General features: G+C 39.4%; 2 protein-coding genes across 5 annotated transcripts in view; one reads left to right on the top strand and one right to left on the bottom strand.

Annotated features, from left to right (window-relative positions):
* ncoa1 (nuclear receptor coactivator 1) overlaps nt 1-8,031 on the top strand; it is a 59,868-nt gene extending 51,837 nt beyond the window's left edge. For all 4 annotated transcript variants that reach the window (XM_074614721.1, XM_074614718.1, XM_074614719.1 and 1 more), the window contains one exon: nt 34-8,031. In XM_074614721.1, the coding sequence (XP_074470822.1) occupies nt 34-216 (183 nt within the window). In that variant the 3' untranslated portion in view covers nt 217-8,031. The remainder of the gene's footprint in view (nt 1-33) is intronic.
* Nucleotides 8,032-9,201: 1,170 nt separating this feature from the next.
* unc93a (unc-93 homolog A) lies at nt 9,202-20,594 on the bottom strand. Its single transcript, XM_074614733.1, has 8 exons — nt 20,337-20,594; nt 17,838-18,019; nt 15,085-15,314; nt 13,931-14,056; nt 11,858-12,069; nt 10,886-11,021; nt 10,064-10,195; nt 9,202-9,908 (listed from the first exon to the last, which is right to left on the bottom strand). Exons 1-8 carry the CDS (start codon nt 20,424-20,426, stop codon nt 9,619-9,621), a joined length of 1,398 nt encoding a protein of 465 aa, XP_074470834.1. The 5' UTR covers nt 20,427-20,594; the 3' UTR covers nt 9,202-9,618.
* Between the last annotated feature and the right edge of the window lie 824 nt (nt 20,595-21,418).

Raw genomic sequence — 21,418 nt, 5'->3', positions numbered from 1 at the left:
ATGACACTATGGTGGCTTCTTCTGTCTCTGTAGGTGCATCAGGTTCAGGTGTTCGCGGACGTCCAGTGCACAGTGAACGTAGTTGGCAGTGACTCCTACCTGAACCAGGGCGCCATCGGAGCTACGGCGTCCCAGAAGGGCCCCAGCGGACCGCAGGTCTCCCAGAACAACCAGGCCCAGCAGAAGAGCCTCCTCCAGCAGCTGCTCACCGAGTGACGACCCCACAACCCCCTTCAAGCTCTCCTATACTCCCTCTACTTCTCACTTCTACGCCTCCTCCACGGAGGTCGGTGCACCAGACCCATTGCTGTCTCTGTCTCACCTGTTTGGATGGATGGATGGATGTTTGGACGACCACATGAGTAGGATCAGAGCGGTTTGGCTGGTCGGTGGCAGCCTTACCGCTTCTGTGCGGAGTGGATTCGGGGCTGGTTGTTTTACCGCCCCCGGTACTTTAAAAGAAAAGACTCAAGTCAGAAGGAGCAGCAGTGTATTTAAACCTGCCTGTCTAATCTGTCTGACAACCTGTCTGTCTGCCTCAGCCTATTAAAGGCAGTGTTGTCTTGCTGCTCATTCCTTGGTGACCTACTTCCTGCTTCCTGACCCAAGAAAACAACTGCGACATCATTGTAGATTTGCCAAGTTGTCGTCACTGTCAAATCAGGGCCGGCCTCCTTTTTATTTTTTTCTGATGGGACGGTTACTGTCAGGCCGTCGTCGCAGCAGCAGTGCATCTTGGGAGCATGAGTTGCAGCATACAGCTGAGCTCATCATTTTAAGTGTGGGGGTATCCCACACAGCAACACCTCTGGCTTTTTATTTGTTTGTTTTTGTTTTCCTCTACCTGTCTCTCAGCGATGTGGGAATGTTAAGGTTTCAGACCTCTGTGGCATTGTGGGATAGAAGCTCAGTATCAGCTGGTTCTGTGACTGTCTCTCTCTATCAGCTACAGTGCCTGGTGGAAGTTTGAGTTTTTCCCAAGCTCTGCTTCTTCTTCTACATATTATTCTATTAACGTCTTCTGTTTTATTATTATTTTTTTTTGGTTGAATTGTTTTTGTTTAATATCTTCTGCTCTCACCGTCATCATCATCATCTTCATGATCATCAGAACAAGCTTTGACAACAGCCAGGATGGATTGATGGATGGATGTTTGGATGGATGGGAGACAGATGGGATGCTGCTCATTTTGGAACTTACGTGTCTTTCTCCCCCCGGGAGGAGGTTTTATTTTTATTTTTTTCAAAGTATAAAAAAGAGACTGTTATGATTATTTAACTGTCTGTCCGTCACATTTTACCCCTCACCTCAGCAGCTGTGAATACAGAGCCCTGTCGGGTTCTCTCTCTCTCTCTCTCTCTCTTACTCTCTCTCTCTCTCTCTCTCTGTGTATCTTTCATGCTATCTCTCGGCCTATCAGTGTTGTTTGCCATGCGCACCATGCAGGCGGGTAGTATTGTACAGTACAGAAGGACAAAGACTTGGGGATGAGCTCACTCTTCTCTTGTAACTGCTTTTTAAAAAGAAAAAAAAGTAATTACTCAGAACAGCAAAGACTTATGTATAATGTGATTCGATCCAGGTCTTTATTTTTATTTCTAAATCCTAAGCTCACGGGAGATTATTTTTGGCATCATGATATTGTAATGTTGCAGCGGAGGAGGAAGTTATTCCATCTTCTGAAATGTGAAAATTTTAAAGCAATTGATTATAAAAACATAGCTAGAACCTACGCTCCCTTCGGCGTCCCATTCAGCCACACTACTTTCCGAAGGAAAATGCTTTGCTTTCTCTCGTGGTAACCAGGGAGCTAGTTAGCCATCTTCTCTTGCTTTCTCCTCTTTTTTTATTCTTATGTATGTACAATACTTTCAAGAAAACGTTTCAGACAGTACATGTGTTTGTAACCATTGTATAAAAGAAAAAGCATAATAATACCTTAAACCGTGTTCTTTGCTGTGATGACGTGACCCGGTCTGGTGATGCTAACGGTACTGAACCGCATCGACGTTCGTCCGCGTAGTCACAGCAAACAAAAACGACGCGCTTTTTGGATATTGTTCCTATATAATGACATTTAAAGTAGAGGCTTTAGTAATAGAAGTTCCTAACAAATATGTGATGGATAATTCATTTTAAAAAGCTGTCATGAAATTGAATCAAAACAGGATGGGTTGAGTCGCCAAAAAAATGTTTTATTTTCTCCTGCAAACCTGTTTTATCAGTGTTCTTTTGTTTTGTTTTGTTTTGTTTTGGGATTCAACCCTCCTCTCCCTCCACCTTCCCTGATGAAGACTTCACTCCACTGGCTAAACACACACACACAGTTTTCTGTTGACTACTGTTGCTCAGTCAGACACTGTCTCTCTCAGCAATAACAGACCTCTGTTGACAAAAAATGATGTGCTACTTACACGTTACCTGGAAGTTAGAAAAAGGAAAAAATCCTGCCGAGTAAATACACGACTAAATTAATGCACATATGATCTGGAAGTCAGGCGTAACACGCTCTGCCCAAAAGTGCAGGATGCTATAAGGACTGAAGTCACACATCAGGAATAATTAAATTAGGGAACACCCAGTGATTTGTAACTACCACAACGGTTTTCTTCTGTCAAATCTGCCACGTCTCTACTCCAGCACAACATCAGACGTTCCCTGATTGAACTACTCCTGCGTGAATCCTTGTTTCTCTTTTTTTAATCTTCCTTGTGTCGAGACAGTAGTGGAATCTGTGGAGAGTTTTTAGTTTTTTTGTTTTGCACACAGCGCAGACCTCACATTCAGATATTAGGATTCATCACCCCTTCTGTAAATGCAACTACCTAACTCATCACTCACATTAGGTCAACAACATAACGCTACTTCAGTGGAATAGGGCTTTCCTGTGTACTGTCTTTATTTTTTTACAGAGATACTTCACCGTATGCAACCGATATAGAGGGATAGTATGCAAGGTCAACATTCCACCCACCGACTCCTCCGATGTTGTATGATGTGAGAACCACTTTGTGCTCAGCCGAAACGCTCTGTGTGTGTTTACGTGCAGATCCGCGCACCGTGTATAGCCAAACAGAGGCTCAGGAGCAGTCGCCATCTTTCTTAATGTAACAAGTCCTAAATGCAGGAAACTCAAAACATATTCTGATTTACCGAGACTTTCTGAGATGGGTTTTTATTTTTTTCTATTTTTCTGTGTGTATATTTATTAGAAACCATCAGTAGGGCACCTTTTTATTACCTCATTATTGGTTTATCAGACAGGAGTTGTGTCTGATAATCTTTCCTTTTGACCATGTTTTCACACTGTGAGCAGCTTGTTTGATCAGAAAAAATCATGTACACTTATGTCTGCTTTGTTGCATCATTTTCAACAATGCTAACTCCCAAGCACTTCTTAAGTTAAAAGTAAACAAAGAGAGAATCATGTATTCTAAGGGTTTAGGGCTGCAAATAACGATTTACATTAACGATCAATCTGTTGAATCTTTTTTGGACTAATCGATGAATAGTTTAGTCTGCAAAATGTCTGAAAAAAAGAAAAGTATATCACGGTTTCCCCAGAGCCCAAAGTGACGTCTTCGCACTCTTTGCTTTGTTTGTCCCAGAAGTCCAAAACCAAAAGATATTTAAATAAAATTGTATAAAACCCATTTTCAAAGGGACCCCTTTGAAAATGGCCATGACAGTTTTACCTCGCCAAAATCTAGCATAAATTTGGAGCGTCATTTAAGCTCCATCGCGAAAAGCTAGTATGACTTAGGTTTTCTGCTACGACGTTAATACCTTTGAAAGCCCTATTCAAAACAAAAATCTGTAGAGACTGTGAGGCTTTTGATTGCCTGCACTTAGATTTAGGTCCGTTTTGCACTTACAAGGCAGCACTGTTGGATAAAGAAAGATAAAGCCCGTCAGTCAGGGAACGAGGAAGCTCAGAAATTTGCAGTTGGTGACGAGTTTCTTCAGTAACCGAACCTCATCCATGTTGAAAGTTTCCTGATTAAGTTTCTTACAGTGTGAATTCGCCGGTCAGACGCTCCTGCGCCGCGGTTTGCCCGATGTAAAATACTCAGAAGAGACCGAAGCTGCACAAAGTGGAAGAATGTATTTTTCTTTTAGAAGGATTCTGCCAGTTTCAGCCTCCTCTTGTTTATCTGCTCTGACGATTTCACACATACAGTATTGATAACCCTCCCTCCCTCCCTTCCTTCCCTCCCTTCTTCCTTTCACTTTTCTGCGTGGAATAGGCATTCCTATGGAAACGGTTTCCTCTACAAGCCTGTTAACTGCAGAAACAACTGTCAGCTTATCAAAACATGCCAAATACAACCAATGTAATCTTTTTTTTATTATTATGGAACAGCCATTCTATGGAAAAGTTCCTCCTTCCTCACTACAATTAACAGGTACAAGGTTATTTTATAACATTGGTTTCAAGATGTTAACATAATGTATATAACAGAGAAATGTGAATATGTATTTGTTCAGAATCAACAAAAAAGTAGTGCTCCGAGTTTGTGGTAAAAAAACAACAACAAAACAAACAAAAAAAAGAAAACTACTCGCCTCCGTCATGTTTTGATTTTATGTTTTGATTTTCTACTTTTTTATTTTTCTGATGATGTATGTATGTATATGACTATCAGTGAGTGCGTATGTATGTGTGTAAGTGATTAATACTGTATATCTGGTGTTCTCTAAGATGGAAAAGTGGAAGATGTCCTGGTTTGATTCTTTTCTTCTTTTAACTCTTTAGACCCTGCACAGTACCTGTGGGTGTTTCAGATAACTATGCCAGAGAATGGTTTAGCGACTGCTGAATGTGATTTTACTGAGAGAGAAGCAGTAGTGTGGACTGGCTTTTTGTACGGGTTAATTTAAAAAAAAAAAAAAGGCCATATTATTTAATTTTCTCTGTTGTCAAAAGTTTAAGCAGATCTGGGAGAGTGGAGCCTTGGTTTTATGGAGAAGCATTGCCTGGTTGTTGTTGTATATGAGTGGGCTTTTTTATTTTCTAACTGTCTGACTGATGTAGCCTTTTTTGCATTTGTCAATAGTAAACGACCAAAGCTTCAAGATGTTTGATGGATATCATATGCAAACCTCATCATCACTGGACAAGACATAATGTAGCGGCCCTTTTTTTTCGTTAATTTGGATCCGACACACAGCGACATTCTGCTGCTGTGTGTTTCGCATGTTCGTCTTTCCTCGCTCGTTACTTTCTAGACACGATCTGTCCTTTTTTAAAGTGGCCTGAAGTCACTTTGGAGGCGTCTCCACTTTTGCCAATGAGGTCTTTTTTGTGCCTGAAGTGCTATCACTCGTTTACAGGAAGTTAAAAAAACATTGCAACCAATAGCTATGCACCTTACTGAAACAAGCATTTCCTAACTTGGGTATGTAGAATTAACACTGGAGCAAAATCATTAATTTCATAGGCAAAGTATTTATAGTTACTTCACACAAAACGATAAAAAGCCCCTTCAGTTAGTCTAGTGAGTTTAGTTGATATCTGATGACCTCTCTCAGCTTTTAATCTTATTCTTGGAAAAAATATATTTTATTTTTTTTCCATTAACTGAATACTTTATACCAAACTTAAGGTGCCTCGTGTATATATTTTCTGCAGTAAAGATTGCTCCTTTGCTGTTTAACAATAATAACCTTGTTAACCAGGGTTTTTTTAAACCTTTTTTCACCTTTATAAAAAATATTAAAAAAAGTTTACTGTATTTTAAATGACTTTTTTACACACATAGATTAATCAAATTATTCCAGGAATTTGCAAATACAATCTAATTTTGCACTTTATATCAGATTTACTTGGAGTGAAAAGGCCATCAGAAACTGTCTCAATCAGATGAGTATTGTATTTGGAGATAGAATAAGTCCCCTGAATGTACCAAGATAATTAATGAATAGCTCAGGTTCTTCATGAAGAACTTGACTGTAGTGGATACCCATTATCCAAACGACGACTAAAAATTGTACACACCTTCTACCTTCTTCGTAATGTCTCTCTGTCTTTATCTGTCTACACCAACCGATCCTCAGTATAAATACTATGCCAATCTTCTTCAGGTGACGCCCCCTCTCCTCCTCTTCCTCTCTGCGCTGTCTGCTGACACCTGGCGAACTGTTAAAAAAAAACTCCAGCTTAAACTCTCAGAACATTCCTGCTCACGACACAGTTTCAGCAACCGTCAACACTTAGCTCTGTAGCTGCCGCTGCCGCCGCCGTCGCCGCTCGGCATTCACTTTCACGCAGCTTTGAACGTGTTTTTCCCTTAAACCAAGGTGGACACTCGCTTCTATTTGTAAAAGTCTGGTTGTGTGATACTTAACTTCTGCTATCTAGCAACAATTGTGCACTGACATAAAATGACAACACACCAACTGTGTTGTTTGTCTTCTCTGTTTTGCTTGTCTTGTCACTACTTCTGTGCTACCTAATGTGGAATATGTTGTGGTGTGCTGATGATACCAGGACTGGTGTAGGATCGGGCCGATGGCTCGTGCAGGATGGGGTCGGGCCAATGCCTGGTGTAGGATCGGGTTGGGCCGATGCCTGGTGCAGGATCGGGCCGATGACTAGTGCAGTATCGGGCCCGATGACTAGTGCAGGATCGGGTTGGGCCGATGACTAGTGCAGGATCGGGTTGGGCCGATGACTAGTGCAGGATCGGGTTGGGCCGATGACTAGTGCAGGATCGGGTTGGGCCGATGCCTTTTGCAGGATCGTGTTGGGCCGATGCCTGGTGCAAGATTGCGATGGGCCGATACCTGTTCCAGGATTGGGTCGGACCTATGCCTGGTGCAGGATAGGGTGGGGCCGATGCTTGGTCCAGGATTGGGTCGGGCCGATGCCCGGTGCACGATCGTTTTGGGCCGATGCTGATTTGGCTGATGTAGGTAATCATGTTTGGTGTCATGGAAATTCCTAGCAAAAAAAAAAAGAAATTTGAGGCATGAAATATATTCCATGAATGAAAGGAGGATACAGTTTTAATCAGCTTTTGTCTTTTTTTTCTGAAGCGTAGTCAAAAATATGAAGCATTCTCGCTCGTCATTGGTCCAAACTTGGTATTTGTGCACCGCTGAGACTCTCCATAGTCCTTTTAAATTTCCCACTCATTCCTAATGCAGGTGTTCAAATCCAATCTCTCCTCTATGTGAACAGCATCAGTAAAGTATTGTTAAGTGCTGCCGTATTGGGACTGAGGTTGGATATGGTTCAGAGACTTTACAAGAAGGCTTGTTATTAACTCACCACTTTGTGTTGTGTTTTTGGGGGGCGGTGATGCTTTCTCTGGAGAATTTGAGAAAAAAATGACCAAGGTTCCACTTTCTCCCTTGTACAAATTAATATAAATAAATATATATATAAATATATATTATACATTTTACTCATTTTTGTCCAGTTTTGTATATTACACTCATGTAAAGTTTGTTTTTAAAAGAGGCATCGGAGCAGCTATTACAAGACAATATGAGTGACAATGTTCATCTGGGAGAATTTTATGCATGTTATATTTTCTCTTTTTCTCTCTCTCTGTCTCTTTTAATACCCCCCAACCCCCTCTGTTCAGGTGTGTAACGTGAATATAAAGAAATCTACCTTTTCTTTGGAATGTTGTAGACAATCAGTCTCAGGCCGGGTCCAGTCCCTGCAGGGAGTGAGAGCCCTGTAGGCTGATAGACAAACAAAAAAACTCTTTTTGTTTGACAATTAAGAAACTCTTTTTATTTGCATCTATTGGAAGTCTAAATTTGGAGGTTTGTTCATTCATATGATCGTGGCTGCTCAAGTTTACACACACACATACACACACACATAAACACAAACACACACTTCTCTACTACACTCAAAACACAAACACCTCGTGCATTTGATCCCTCTGCTTTTTATTTTTTTTTCCAAGGTGAGGATGCCAACCTTGAGGAAATGATGCTTTGACTAACAAATCTATAACATCTATGAATGTGGGAATGCAACACATTGCAATAAAAGCACCATTTGAAATGCAGCATGTTGTCCCTGTATGTTCTTTATTACCCTGCAGAAGGTTTTGTTGACAGTTTGCAGATGATGGTGTTGTTTATTTTGGACTTTACTTGAGTCACTGAATCACCCATTAAATGCAAAGACTGGGTTACAGAGGGGAAAACATAAAATCTTAGTCCAGATCCTTATTCAAACACTTTGGGCATTACTTAATCCTGAGGATTTAATTACAATATAGAAAGACGGAACAAGTCAAGTAAGAAAACGTGACACATTTTTGAGTGCTGTAATGATAATAATTCTCTATATGAGCTAAAACACATTGGCTGCGTTAGAAACGTACTGTTAACTGTGGTGACATCACACAAAAAAAAATATAGACATTATAGGAAGAAAAATCTGAGTTTGAGAGAAATATTACAAAAAATGTGGTGGATGTTTCTGGTCAATTGCAGCAGTGGAGGTACATTTACTCAAGAACTGTATTTAAGTTCAATTTTGAGGTTCTTGTACTTTACTTGACTTTATGCTACTTTATACTTCTACACTACAATTCAGAGACAAATATTGCACTTTTTACTCTACTACATTTATTTGGTAGCTTACTTTGCAGACTCAGATTATTAATACAAAATATAATCAACTAGTAAATTATGATACATTATTATGGATTAAATTACCCTGTAGTTTATAAAATAGGTACATTTAGCCCCACCTTTAGCAGCTTCAGGATTAAAGTGATAAACACATTAATGCATCAATAATTATAATCCAATAACATTATATACTGGATATTATTCTGAAATTCTTTATTCTCATAATATTCCAACTTTTTTTCTTGTAATATTCTGACTTTATTCTGGAAATCTCAGATGTTTTTTCCCTCAATGTAGCCCTAATACTCCGTAGTACATTTACACTTTCTTACATTCTTACAAACAGTCCCTTTAAAGTTACTGTCAGTGTCTAGAAGCCACGGAGGCATAATGACAGAGGAAAAAGATGAGGCCGTTAGGAATATCAACATTTTCCTCAGACCTGATATAAAATTACGAAGAAAAACAATACACGACTAAAATTACAATATATTAACTAATTATGTGCAGAAAAATGAACTTCCATGGCCTCAACAAATACGCCAGTATGTTTGACAAAAGCATGTAAAGAAGTATATAGAATTTTGACACAAAGCTTAAAATATTAATATATTTATTTTGCATTTTTAAACTCTTAAAATTTACAGTAATATTTATAAAGATGTGAAACAAGGCTAGAATTGTAAAATGTGTTGGTTTGATAATTGCTGACAATAAATGACACACAATACAAAATATTTCACAAAAAAAAAAGGTACAAAAACTCATCATTGAATCAAATATGTATTATTGCATTGCGTTGCGTTGTCAGAGTGAAATGCCTTGTTTGTTTCCACTAAAGACCAACACTGGTGGACAAGTTTCTGATTGAAGTTTCATCATTCTCATCACATATTTATGAGTTCATTCAGAGTAATTTGAACATTTTTGCATCAGAATTAGACACATATTTAGCAGCTTAATTGCCAGACGAGGATGTAAAACAAAAAAAAAACAACACTTGAAATCAGTCTCTACATTGCTGTCTGGCAAACGATCTTGTGTTCGTCTTTTTGAATGGCTTCCTTGCTGTTAGTCAGGTAGGTCCCCTCAACGGGCAGTGTGGGGTTCTTGTGTTCGTGGTACTCCACTATGGGGTAAGTGATGACGGTCAGCACCAGAACGGCCATCAGGATGTACAGTTTATACTCCACGCATATGAAGGTGCTGTAGGCGAAGGCGATAACGAAACCGAGTGACTCCCACATACGGTAGTTGGCAAATGCTGCCTCTTTGTCCCGCGGGAAGAGGACGCCGTAAAGAGCTGCGGGACAGAAAGCAGAAGAAGATTTTCGATTTTCCTTTACAAGGTGTGAGGCTAGAGGGGAAGCTTTTTGAGTGACTCAAATGAAAAGGGTTGAACCTCTGGGGAGAATGAACATACACAGTTACATTTCAAGACTCATGGGAGTTTCTTACCGTTGGTCTGAGTTTGCCAGATAGCGTCCGACAAACCCCACAGAGCAGGAAACACAAAGAAGACAGGCAGGTCGTCAGGATGAGGCCTCCAGTACAAGAGAGCTATGATACAGGCAAAGTTGGCCAGTGCAGCTGAAAATGGACAGACATACGTCAGAAGTTCACTCACATCAGGTTTTTCATAAAGTACTAGGGGTGCTCTACAGTAGTAGTGTCGGCCGATTTGACCACGGAGATGAGAGTGACGGCTGGCTTGACTGCACGTTACCGCAATATGATAACGTTTCCTGTCCATGACAGAGTTAGCATGCACCTTTAGTCATGTTTTTCAGCTCACTGCGGTTTGTTTTGGTTGACGGATACGGAACGGATTTGACGTTGCGTTACTCAGACTACAACAATAAAAGCAGTAACTTCCTTCTACCGCCGCATAGACTCAAATGAAGCAAATATATCGATTCTGGCATTAAAAATATTTCAAAATCGTAAAAAAAAATCACGATACATAGGTGGATCAATTTTTTTTTTCCACTCCTATTATCGATTCTCACAAAACATTGTATTGATTTTTAATTAATAGTTTACATGCGTGGCAGACAGTGTCTCAGATTGCACAAAAAATGAGTGCTATGATGTTGGATGTTAAAGGGACTGTGATAAATGCGAATGCAGAGCCTACTGTTCTGATTGCATAAAAAAATAAACTTTTATTCAGATATTATGGTGGCATCGTCATATATGCGCAAAATTAACATTCGCAACATTCGACATAGTGAATGCTTCATTAGGCAAAATTGTATATAGATATAAAAGAGATTTTACCCAAGAAGAAGAGTGCGGCTCTCCCGGTGTACCGAGCGAGTCTCCCAAAGAGGAAGGAGCAAAGAGAATTAGCGGCTCCAAAGCACATCATCACATAGCCGACGAAATGGATCCCCAAAGCACACGTCACATAGTTCTGCAAGGAAACACAACATGGATTTACAAAGCTAGTTATTTATATATCTAATATGTCACATGTTTAAATCAAATCTCACATATATACAGTTAGTACATTTTAGAAAAAGTGGTTCCAGATATTTTAGTTGGCCAAAAGGAGACTAAATATTGGACACAAACACCTGTTAGGGAGTTCTTCTGCTCCCTAGTGGTTAACAATCGAAGACTAACAGAGCTTCATGGCCAAGAAATCTATAAAAACTGACCATTTCATGAGCTGCAGACACTCATATTTTAGTACAATATCCTAAAATATGTCAACAGCTCCTATTTCTTTGCTTTCACAGTTATCTGTGTACATTTGTTGCCTGCCATCCATTCATGATGTCTCGGTCACAGGTTACCATCTCTCCTTTTTGATTGGTTGCCAAACTTGAAGTGGGCAGGTCTTACTTAATATGAGCCTATCAGAGGCAAGAAAGTTGGCGTAATTCAGATAATAGCATGACTCTTTGGTAGCTTATTTAAAGGGGAACTTAGTCTGTATACAGATCTTTAGGGAGTATGACTGCATATGCCTCAAGTGATGTCACTTGAGTCGACGTTGTTTGGGGTGGAAGACTGCAAGTTTGAAAGTAAAAATAAAGAATCTGTGGGTGTGGAGTTGGTAAGTAGTGAGTTTACCAGACCTCTATATCCCGCTCCTTATCAAGGCTACATTAGCACACCAATCTCTGACCACACTGTCAGTGGTCGAGTTGCATTGTAGGTAATGTAGGTGCTTTCCTTGACAATGAAAAGTTAAAATATGAGACAACATAGTTACTAATCCACGCGTGGAGTCAACCTCCTCACCTTGGTGTATTCCCCAGAGAGGAAGCTCTGTTCGAAGCCGCTGTACATGGTGAGAGGGATGAGGGTCACCAGCCTCCAGTCCTTCAGCAGTCTGAACGTGGCCAGGAAGGTGTGCCAGAACGGCTCCGGGTTCCCACGAAACTGAGTGGACTGCTCCCGGTCAATGTTGTCCAGAAACACCGCCACGATGAGCATGGCAAGCACACCCACACCTGCCACACAACAACAGGGCAGACGACACCGACTGCATTAATATAGCATCAAACGACTACTTGTAATGTGCAGAGAATGAAGTCACTCTCACTCTGTGTGTGTGTTCTAATCAAAGCTTGTCTGTGCTTTGTTTACGTAGCCAGGCCGGCCAGTGCGTGCCTTTTAGTGCTTGTTAGTGCATGTGAATGTGCCCCACTGGCCATATAGCCGATAGCGCCGCCCCGATCCATGTCATCGTTGTGGAAGCGTAACACCCACCCGCCCTCCGGTTCCCCCTCAGGTAGATATCGTTAGCTCTGTCAGCACTGTTGCCGTTGTTTGCACTGTTAGCTGGTACAGCTGCTGTCACCATGTTGAGAGCCTCTGAATTTCAAATTTAGCACCTTTACAGGGACTGTTTGTGACTTTTTAAGCGTATAAATGTACCGTGTCGGGACACATGCGCGCTCGCATATGCGCACTCGCGTGTGGCAGGATCCACTTCTCCTCTGCCTGCTTGCCTTCACTCAGACGCACTGCGTGTTCTTGCGTACTCGCTCCACCTCTAGACGTGAACGAGCGCTAACTCCACACTGCAGAAGAGTTAGTTTAGCTCTGAGAATATCTAGTGAATGTACAGTGGACGTTTGGGCAGAAATAAATGCTGCAGCTCCTCCAGACCAACAGAGGTTTCCCGTGTCTTGTGAAGTGACGGAGCTCCACAGCGAGAAACGTTGTCGTCTCGTTACCGACCGGGTGCCGGTGTCTCCCCTGTTTCCTCCGGCTGCGGGCGGAGGCGATAACGTTACTCGCTGCGGAGCCCCGCTGCCTCAGGCTGCACTGAAGCAGGAAAAGCCAACACTAGGTTCAGCACTGATTCATGGAAAGACCTTCGTCTGGTCAGCTAACATTACTGCCAAGCAGGTGAAATATAGAGTGATATTGTGGTTTTAGCTGACATGTGTGTCGCCTCACTGTTTTGAGCGATGCTCGTTCATGTCTATTTAGAGCGAGCAAGCGCGAGCCCGACGCTGACTTTCGTTGACTTAACGGCCACAGGTGTTGCTATTAACAAGCATTTCTGAAAGTTACAAATAGTCCCTTTAATGAATTTTAATAATTAGAATTTTACCACTGGCTTCACTGTAAAAGCTAATGTACAAACAATATGTTTAGGGATCAATATTTTAGTTTTTTAATAAAACTAAAAATATATAGGAATTTATCTTTCTCTCTGTCCATTAAAATGGATGAAAACCCCTCTCCCTTTGTCCCCTGTTGGTATCTCGGCTATAAGACCAGCGAATGCAGGAAAGAAATGCCCCAAAAATAATGTTTTAAATAATAAAAAAATGGGAACAGAGCCTATCTAAAAAAAAATGTAAACGTGCAAAAATATTCAGCCAGTTTTATAAAACAGCATGAGGTAGCGAGTTAGAAGAGGATGTGAAACCAGGAACCATCTTATCTATATTTATAGTTTTTCTTTTCTCAGAAAGAAAGCAAATACCGTAAGTGTATTTCCCAAAATATCTCTGATGGTATTTCCCTAGTTATCTTTCCAATGTTTATTTTTGTTTGTTTTGTTTTTGACTACCTTTTAAGTCTTTTTTTTTTTTTTTTACATTATATGCCTTTATTAGCAAATCAACGGTAGAGGGATGAGAGGGCCACTATAGCGGCCCTAAACTAACCAAATTGTAGCCATTTTTATGCATAAATTATAAATTGAATGGATGAAAAGTAATCAAACAATTAAAATAAAACCCTCTTTGTTGCTGCCTGTATATTTAGGGGACTTTATAGGAAACCCTACACTGTTATGGAAGAACACCCTCGTTCAGTCTTTTATTATGATGCCAAAGTAAACGCTTGCGTTACCAATGTAACATCCGACGAGTGTCCACACCAGTGTCTGAGCAGGTCTGATGGTCGTGCCGTTGATGCTCATATCGAGGTTGCACTCAGCCGCTCCACAAGACTTCAGCTGCTCATCTGGGATGTAAGCTGTCGGAATAAAAACAAATAAGGCATTTCACTTAAATATATACTCTTTACCAATAACATAAAGAAAGAAAGGAACTGTTGTTTATATTAATGGTGGAAATGCTTTTTGTTTCTGGGAAAAAAATGCTCTTATCTAATGCTCTTTTAGGAAAAGAGCATTATGAGCATCCATATAATATGGTGGTAAACAAAACTTTAATATACTTAAAAATGAAAATATGAATATTTCAAGTGATCATTTTGTATAGATTCCCATCAAGTATCTAATTCAATGAACATTGTATTGTAAACGTTGTTGTCGGATGTGTTTCTTTGTTCCAAGAGGCACATTTTAAAGAGAAAACACTGATAATACATAAGACATCTCATGTAGAAACTGCGGAGTCAAAGGCCTGTTTTGAACATTTCCTACCTCCATATACTGTCATCATTTAAGATAATAAAACAAACGCATTTCCATCTAAACATCGTGCTCCATACCAGTACGGAAATAAAAATTTAATAAAAAGCAGAGTCGTCTTCCTCTTCCAAGAAATGTCCCTCAACCAGTGCCCGTCACTGATAAGCTAAGGAGAGCATTAACACCAATAAAATATGATATACCGCACACACCCTCTCTTATTCTCTTTTCAATTGAACCCATAATAAAAACCCTGTAAGCCAGCAGTTAGACCTTGCCCACTGATGGGTTTGTGTAGCAGTTATCAGGTACACACAGGATGCAAGTACATTTACTCAAGTACTGTACTCAAGGTTATACCATGGTCTGGGTGAATACTCGATTCTGATTGGTTGCAGGGTGTCCACTAATTCCTGATAATGGACACCTGCTATGTAGTTGCAGTGAAACTGTAACCATATTCAGTTTACTGTCATAAAGGAGTAAAGAAACCACAAAATATTCACATTTAAGAAGCTAGTAGTTGCAGCTCTACATAACTTATTGTTGGTATTAAAGTGTTTGTTTATTTTCTCGCATTCATCACTAACATCTCCTCTATGTGATTCAGTTCCAGCGGACTTCCTACCTATGTCGGTGTCTTGTCCAAAGATGAGCGACGACATGAGGTTTCCCCACACGGCGGACGACTGGAAGATGAAAAAGAAGATGCCAAAGTACTGGTTGATGACATCAGATCCTTTCTTGCCATCCCTGGCAGCCTGCACGTTCCCGGAGATGGTCAGGTAGGTGCACTTAGCCGACCACAGGGGGGAGCCACCCAAACCAAGGATCACTGAGGTGGGCATGAGGGTGTACCTGTGTGAGGGAGCAAAAGGAATGAATGCATTTATTAACACCAGAATAAAAGGAACAGCAGACTGATTTTGCAGTAGTTCTAGTAGTAATGGTAATATAAGAAGTTGCTGTTGCAGCATTTGTAGCAGCGGCAGCAGCGGAACAGTAGTTGTAGAAACGATTTGTTAATTTTCAGGTACTCATGAACAGTTTTGAATCATTTTGGTCATTTATCGTGAAAAAATGGGAAAGATTTGCTATTTTCATCTCCTCAGATGTGAGGATATTATACAAACTTCAACTGAATGAAGCTTATGCGTAAATTCAGTCAGGAAGACTAGGGGTGCAACCTCATTCATTCTCATTCATTCTCTTTTCAGTGATCAATCAGAGCTTGCCATATCTCCCTGAACCAATCACATTGTTGCTGTCAAAAGTTTAAAAACCATTCTCCTCTATGCTGTTTTCAGTGTCAGTATCAGCACAAACCGATGCGACCCTCCACCACCCCATCACCTCCAGATTCATCCAATCGGAGCAATCCTGTTCCACTTCATTCATCGGATCCGCATCAATCTCCACTACCACCATCACCAGTGTCTAGACCTGGGGGAATAATCCTAAATCCTACTACGGCATCACTTCCCCCTTATCATGTCACATCGGGTCTAAATCGCCAAAGACTGTTACTATTCATAATTCGTGCACTTTGTAATAAATCATCATTCAATTCATACGAGTCTCTCCTGATTGAAATGTCTTTAGGGTTTGAGATGCTGTTAGCAGGCAATTTTTTTTTTAGATGTTGCCGTGGGCTTTGGGATGAATTGTGATGAACATTTTGCATAATTTTCTCTTGTTTTAAATTGATTCATTATAAAGCGAAATGATAATTAGATTATTTGATTATGAAAAATAATCATTAGTTGCAACACTGATGATTTGCAGTCATAACGATGCAGGGGCGTTAGGTAGTTACGATGGGCCCTGGTGCACACTATTATGACGGGGCCTTATGAAGTATAAACACACACATATCATCGTATCGTCTTGTCACATGATCAAATAGAGACTTGATATTGGACAACGTCAACATACATATTACCCAGCAATTATCATTGCATATCTGTATCTGTATATGACAAAAATACCAAAGAAAATAAAACAATATTCATTTAATTGAATAGTTTTTTTACAGTTTATTTAGGTTTTATAGTTTATAAAGAATAAAGGTCAGCATAATGTGGGCCAATTATTCATGAGCTAAATTGCAAAGTAACCAATAAGAGTAACTACAGGCTATCTAGGTTACACGTTCTGTCAGCACATGACTTGCTGAGGAATGTGTCGATCATGCTGCACTTGCATAATAATAATATTGTTGACACGAGCACACTAGCGTTGCAATTTGCGTTATGTATATGTAATTTGTAATTTTATGTAATATGTAATTTTGGCAATTATGTGTTGTTGCTGTTTTTTGCTTTATTGGGCCCCAGTGCACGCTGCCATACTGGTCTTTGTGTGTTGTTGGTGGTATTGTACGTTGCAAATACAGGGGCGGCATAATTGGTTTTAGCCTTGAGCGGCAAAAGTGCATGTGCTGGTCCTGATCACACCACTGTTAATTTACACTGCCTGCACTGTCTATATTTACACCTGTGAAACAATGTCTATGTTATGAAAAATGGACATTTTTTATGGCGTTAATACGTTACTGTTATAGCAGAACAAAATATAGTAATTGAAATGCTGTTATAGCAATCGTTACATGTAAAACTGTAACTTGTAATGTAAATTAGACCCTAAAACTGTACTTTTCAACCCAATTCAGACAAGATTTTAGTCTTTTTGACCTACAAATCACCAAATCAACGCTCACTAAATTGGTAGTATCAGTGATAGGAGCAGGTTTGTGATGGGCAGTTTTGATAATCTTCTTTTCAAAGCTTGTTTTAAATACTGTTTAACAGGCTTTCTGAAATACTTTGACAGTCAACACACGTCATTTAGTATCTAATTGAAACATCCTCTACAAAGGGTTTTACACTGGTGGGATGCAGCTGAGTTCAGGAGTGTGAGACTACGTATCACACCAAGTTATATTTAAGCTAGCTGGACTACATTCAGAAATCATCTCGGCATACTTTTTTGTCGGTGTGTAAAGACTCAATTTGGGAGTTCAATTTGTGGTGAGAGAAAATACTGCATGTTTTTTTTTTTTTTTGGGTGAACCAACTTTCAAACATGGTCATTAGATTGTCAATGACCTAACGAAACACTACTAGGCTTCATATTTGCTTCAGTTTATGCAACTTTATACGTCTATTCCACTACATCTCAGAGGCAAGTACTGTACTTTTTACTCCGCTACATTTGTCTGACAGCTTTAGTTACTTTTCAGATTACAATTTACAAACTGTCTTTGAAAGGATAGTATAGCCTACGAACGGGAAACTTATTAAGAAAGCAGAAACATAATAAAATAATGAGCAATAACTAATCTAACAGCGTGAAGATCTCATTGATTGACTGATTGATTACCATCCAGGGTAGAGGTTTCCAAAGGAGTAGGAGACGTAGCAGGCCATGCCCGCAACGATGGTCCATTTACAGCCCAGATTTTTGATCATGATGGGAGGCAGGAACATGGAGGAGACGATGATGGAGGCGTAGATGACGCTCAGAGACGTCACGCCCATCCCCTGCTCTGCATTCAGACTGCTCTGCACACACACACACATACAAGGACGGGAGTCTTCATTAGGGGACAACAGACCTCATGCAACAACAGTTTCTTTTTCTTATCCTGAACCTCTTTGACTTTTGTCTTGTTCCTACGACTGCTTCTTGCATGAGGACCAATGTTAGTGAAGGGAAGGTTAGTTCAGTTCATGATGGTAGGATAGTAAAAAGTTATGTAAAGTAACGGATTAAAGACATTTTAACGAGCTAAATAGACAGATACTTTACTCATCCCGAGGAAGATTTAGGGACCCAGTATTATACGACACTTAAAAAATACAGATACACACAGGAATAAAGAATAAAAACAAAAAACACAGCAGTGAAGTGATAGTCCAGACACCAGAACTACTACAGAGAGCTGTTACTATAATATGAGTATGTGCTAATGGAGGTAAATGTAAGGGGAATAAAAAGTAATTCAATGGTAAATTCAGTGCAAGAATAATGATTACTATTGATAATATAAAATACAAATTAACAATAAATATATGAACAAATACAAATGCAGATTGTGCATAATGCTAACGTAACTGGAACTAGTAGTCATTTTAAACAAAGATGGAAAAAGATCACGTTATAGACTTTTCACATTAACAACTCTTACAGCAATTTAACAACAATTAATAACTCTGTAAATCATGCACAAAATGCATTATTATTTTTTTGTATTATTGTTTTTTTTTATTACTTGTACTTTAAATCTTAATTTAATTAAAAATACCCGGCATTTAAGGGTTAAAACAAATGTTCTAATATAATGAAATTATAGGCAAAAAGGGAAATTAACATTAAAGCTATTACAAAACACACATTATTTTGCATTTTAAGTGTACATTAAAAAGCTGTTATGCTTTTCTATAATTATGAAATTAAGTATGATTTAATGTTAATCGGTCAAATGTCAGTTAATGGAATGAACAAGTACATTTAACAAGTTTATTGTCGATACGCAAATTAGTCTACGCATGAATAACATGTAGCTAACGCTGTAAATGGTGCACAAAAGCTATTTTAGGAAATTCCCTTAACAAGATGTCCCACCATGAATAAATGCCTTGATACTAACTCTACTTTTTTAAGGCATTTTAATGAAGAATTCATCTTATTTTACGGGATAAAACTAATAAATGTTCTGATATAATGAAATTAAATGGAGATAGGAACTTCCAAAACCCATTATTTCTCATTTTAAGGGTGTATTTAAAAAAAAAAAAGGCTCTTGGTCTTTTTTTCAAATCCCCTTAACTAGTTGACCCTTCATTAGGGATGTCACGATACCGGAAATCTAGTAGTCAATACCAATAACAGTGAATTTCCACGATTCTCTATACCAAATACGATATTGAAAAAAACAATAAATCCCATGTAATGTGTACAAGTGTCTATATATATCCTCAGATTGCAAGCAGTGGTTTAATTCACTGACATGGTGACATTTCACTGGGTATAGGCTACCAGAGGTGGGACCAAGTCATTGTTTTGCAAGTCACAAGTAAGTTTCAAGTCTGTGCACTCAAGTCCCAACTCAGATCTCAAGTCCTAAACAGCCCATATGCGCTCTTCACCAAATGTAACGTCATTTTAACAGCAGAGTAACTGGATCCAACTGGTGCTCAGTAACATAACGTTAGTTCTTCATCGGTTTTCTCCTGAAACTTTATTGGATTCTGTTGGATTGGTTCAAACAAAGTGGATCTGGGGAGTTAAGTGCAAGATAATCAAATGCAAGTCCCAAGAACATTCACAGGAAATAAAGAGTCCAGAGTTCAATAAAAGAAAAAAACACTCCTTTTCAGATGTTTAGCAATAAGCAACAAAAGATTTGTTTGTTCAGTTCAGTTCAGTTATTTCCCCTCACAAGTGAATCCTCTTCTCGAACAAATCAATAAAAGATCTCTGATTAGTTTGTTCAGTTCAGTTCAGTTATTTCCCCTCACAAGTGAATCCTCTTCTCGAACAAATCAATAAAAGATCTCTGATTAGTTTGTTCAGTTCAGATCAGTTTTTGTTTTCCCCACACGAGTGAATCCTCTTCTAGAACATAGAGGATCTCTGCATCTCTGGATATTGCTGCTGTGTGGTGCTGTTGTGTGTGTGTGTCATCGTACGGTACCGTCGGTTCTGTAGAAAACGAGTAGTTTTGGCATTGACTTGGTCCCTGAAGTATTGGTTCTCGTGACATCCCTTCCCTTCATAACTCAACCCATGAATGAATCCCTTAAAGTCCCCATGTTACTAACTAACAATACATCATAACTCCTCTCTATATAATAAATAATAAACTCTTCCACTTACCTGTAAACTCTGCAGGCCTCCGTAAGCTGTGAACAGAGACAGAAACCCCACAGAGACCACCAACACATTCTTGAAGTTACGGCTGATCATGGCTGCCTCTCAAAAACAAACAAAAAAAAAACCTCCACAGACCCTTTAAAAAAATAAAAACAGTTAACTTCAAGGTTTATTTCAGGATTAATACAGCAGCTGCACAGAATCTCAGAAGTCAGACGCAACTCTCTCTGCTGAAAATGATTGTGTCTGTGATAAACTCAAATGCTGGGAATAGTTGAGAACAAAGTCCAGCCCTCACAAACACACACACATACACACACAAATACACACACACTTTTTTGCAGAGTGGCCCAGAGGATCCCTTATCATCGTTGGTTCTCTGAATTACCTCCCACATGTCAATTTTTTTTTACGCAATTAGCTCATATATGAGGCTGCACACCTCCCTTCTTTGAATCATTAAATATGTTTTGACCGTAAACACTGTTTCCTCCTTCCTGTTCATCTTTTCATCCTACTTCTTTCTGCTTCAGATTTACAGTCTCTGGCTGTGTTCAGTGGTACTTTACTTAAGTAAAAGTAGCAATACCACACTTTAAAAATACTACATTAAAAGTAAAAGTCCTGCATTGAAATATTAATAAAAAAACACTTCATCAAAAGTACTCAATAGATGAAAAAAATGACCTACTATACTGTTAGATTTTTACTATTGATGCAAAAATGTGTAAATTGCATTATACCGAGATGTTTAATTTGCAGCTCCCATAATTTCCCATAATTCCTGCTGATGTGTAGCTGTAAATTAATCTGAAAGAACTATATAATTTAATTAATTAATTACATTTTTCTGCAGCCGGGAGGCGCGTTCATGTGTTTCAGGCGGGAAGAAATGATTTGTAACAATAGGTCAACGTGTCACAGGAGTCACATGATCTGTTTCCTGATTGGCTGCAGGTCCTCTCCGGCCGCCCTTCGCCTCTAAAAGTTAAACTTTTCAAAACTTTAGTTTGCCGCAGAAACAAACGACTTCAGCTCGCTTTTCACTCGCAGCTTTACATAGACATTGCATGGCAGCTCGTCAC

This window comes from Sebastes fasciatus, chromosome 18 (assembly GCF_043250625.1).
Source record: "Sebastes fasciatus isolate fSebFas1 chromosome 18, fSebFas1.pri, whole genome shotgun sequence".
In the NCBI taxonomy this organism is placed as follows: Eukaryota; Metazoa; Chordata; class Actinopteri; order Perciformes; family Sebastidae; genus Sebastes; species Sebastes fasciatus.
This window is presented reverse-complemented; position numbering and strand designations above follow the sequence as displayed.

What these genes read in the sequence shown, in the direction of transcription:
- unc93a (XM_074614733.1), bottom strand. Translation starts at nt 20,426, where the DNA reads ATGATCAGCCGTAACTTCAAGAATGTGTTGGTGGTCTCTGTGGGGTTT. An exon ending in GAGGCCTGCAGAGTTTACAG is followed by an intron (nt 18,020 to 20,336) that starts GTAAGTGGAAGA and finishes GTGTGTGTGCAG; the next exon opens with AGCAGTCTGAATGCAGAGCA. An exon ending in ACTCGTCGGATGTTACATTG is followed by an intron (nt 12,070 to 13,930) that starts GTAACGCAAGCG and finishes GTTGTGTGGCAG; the next exon opens with GTGTGGGTGTGCTTGCCATG.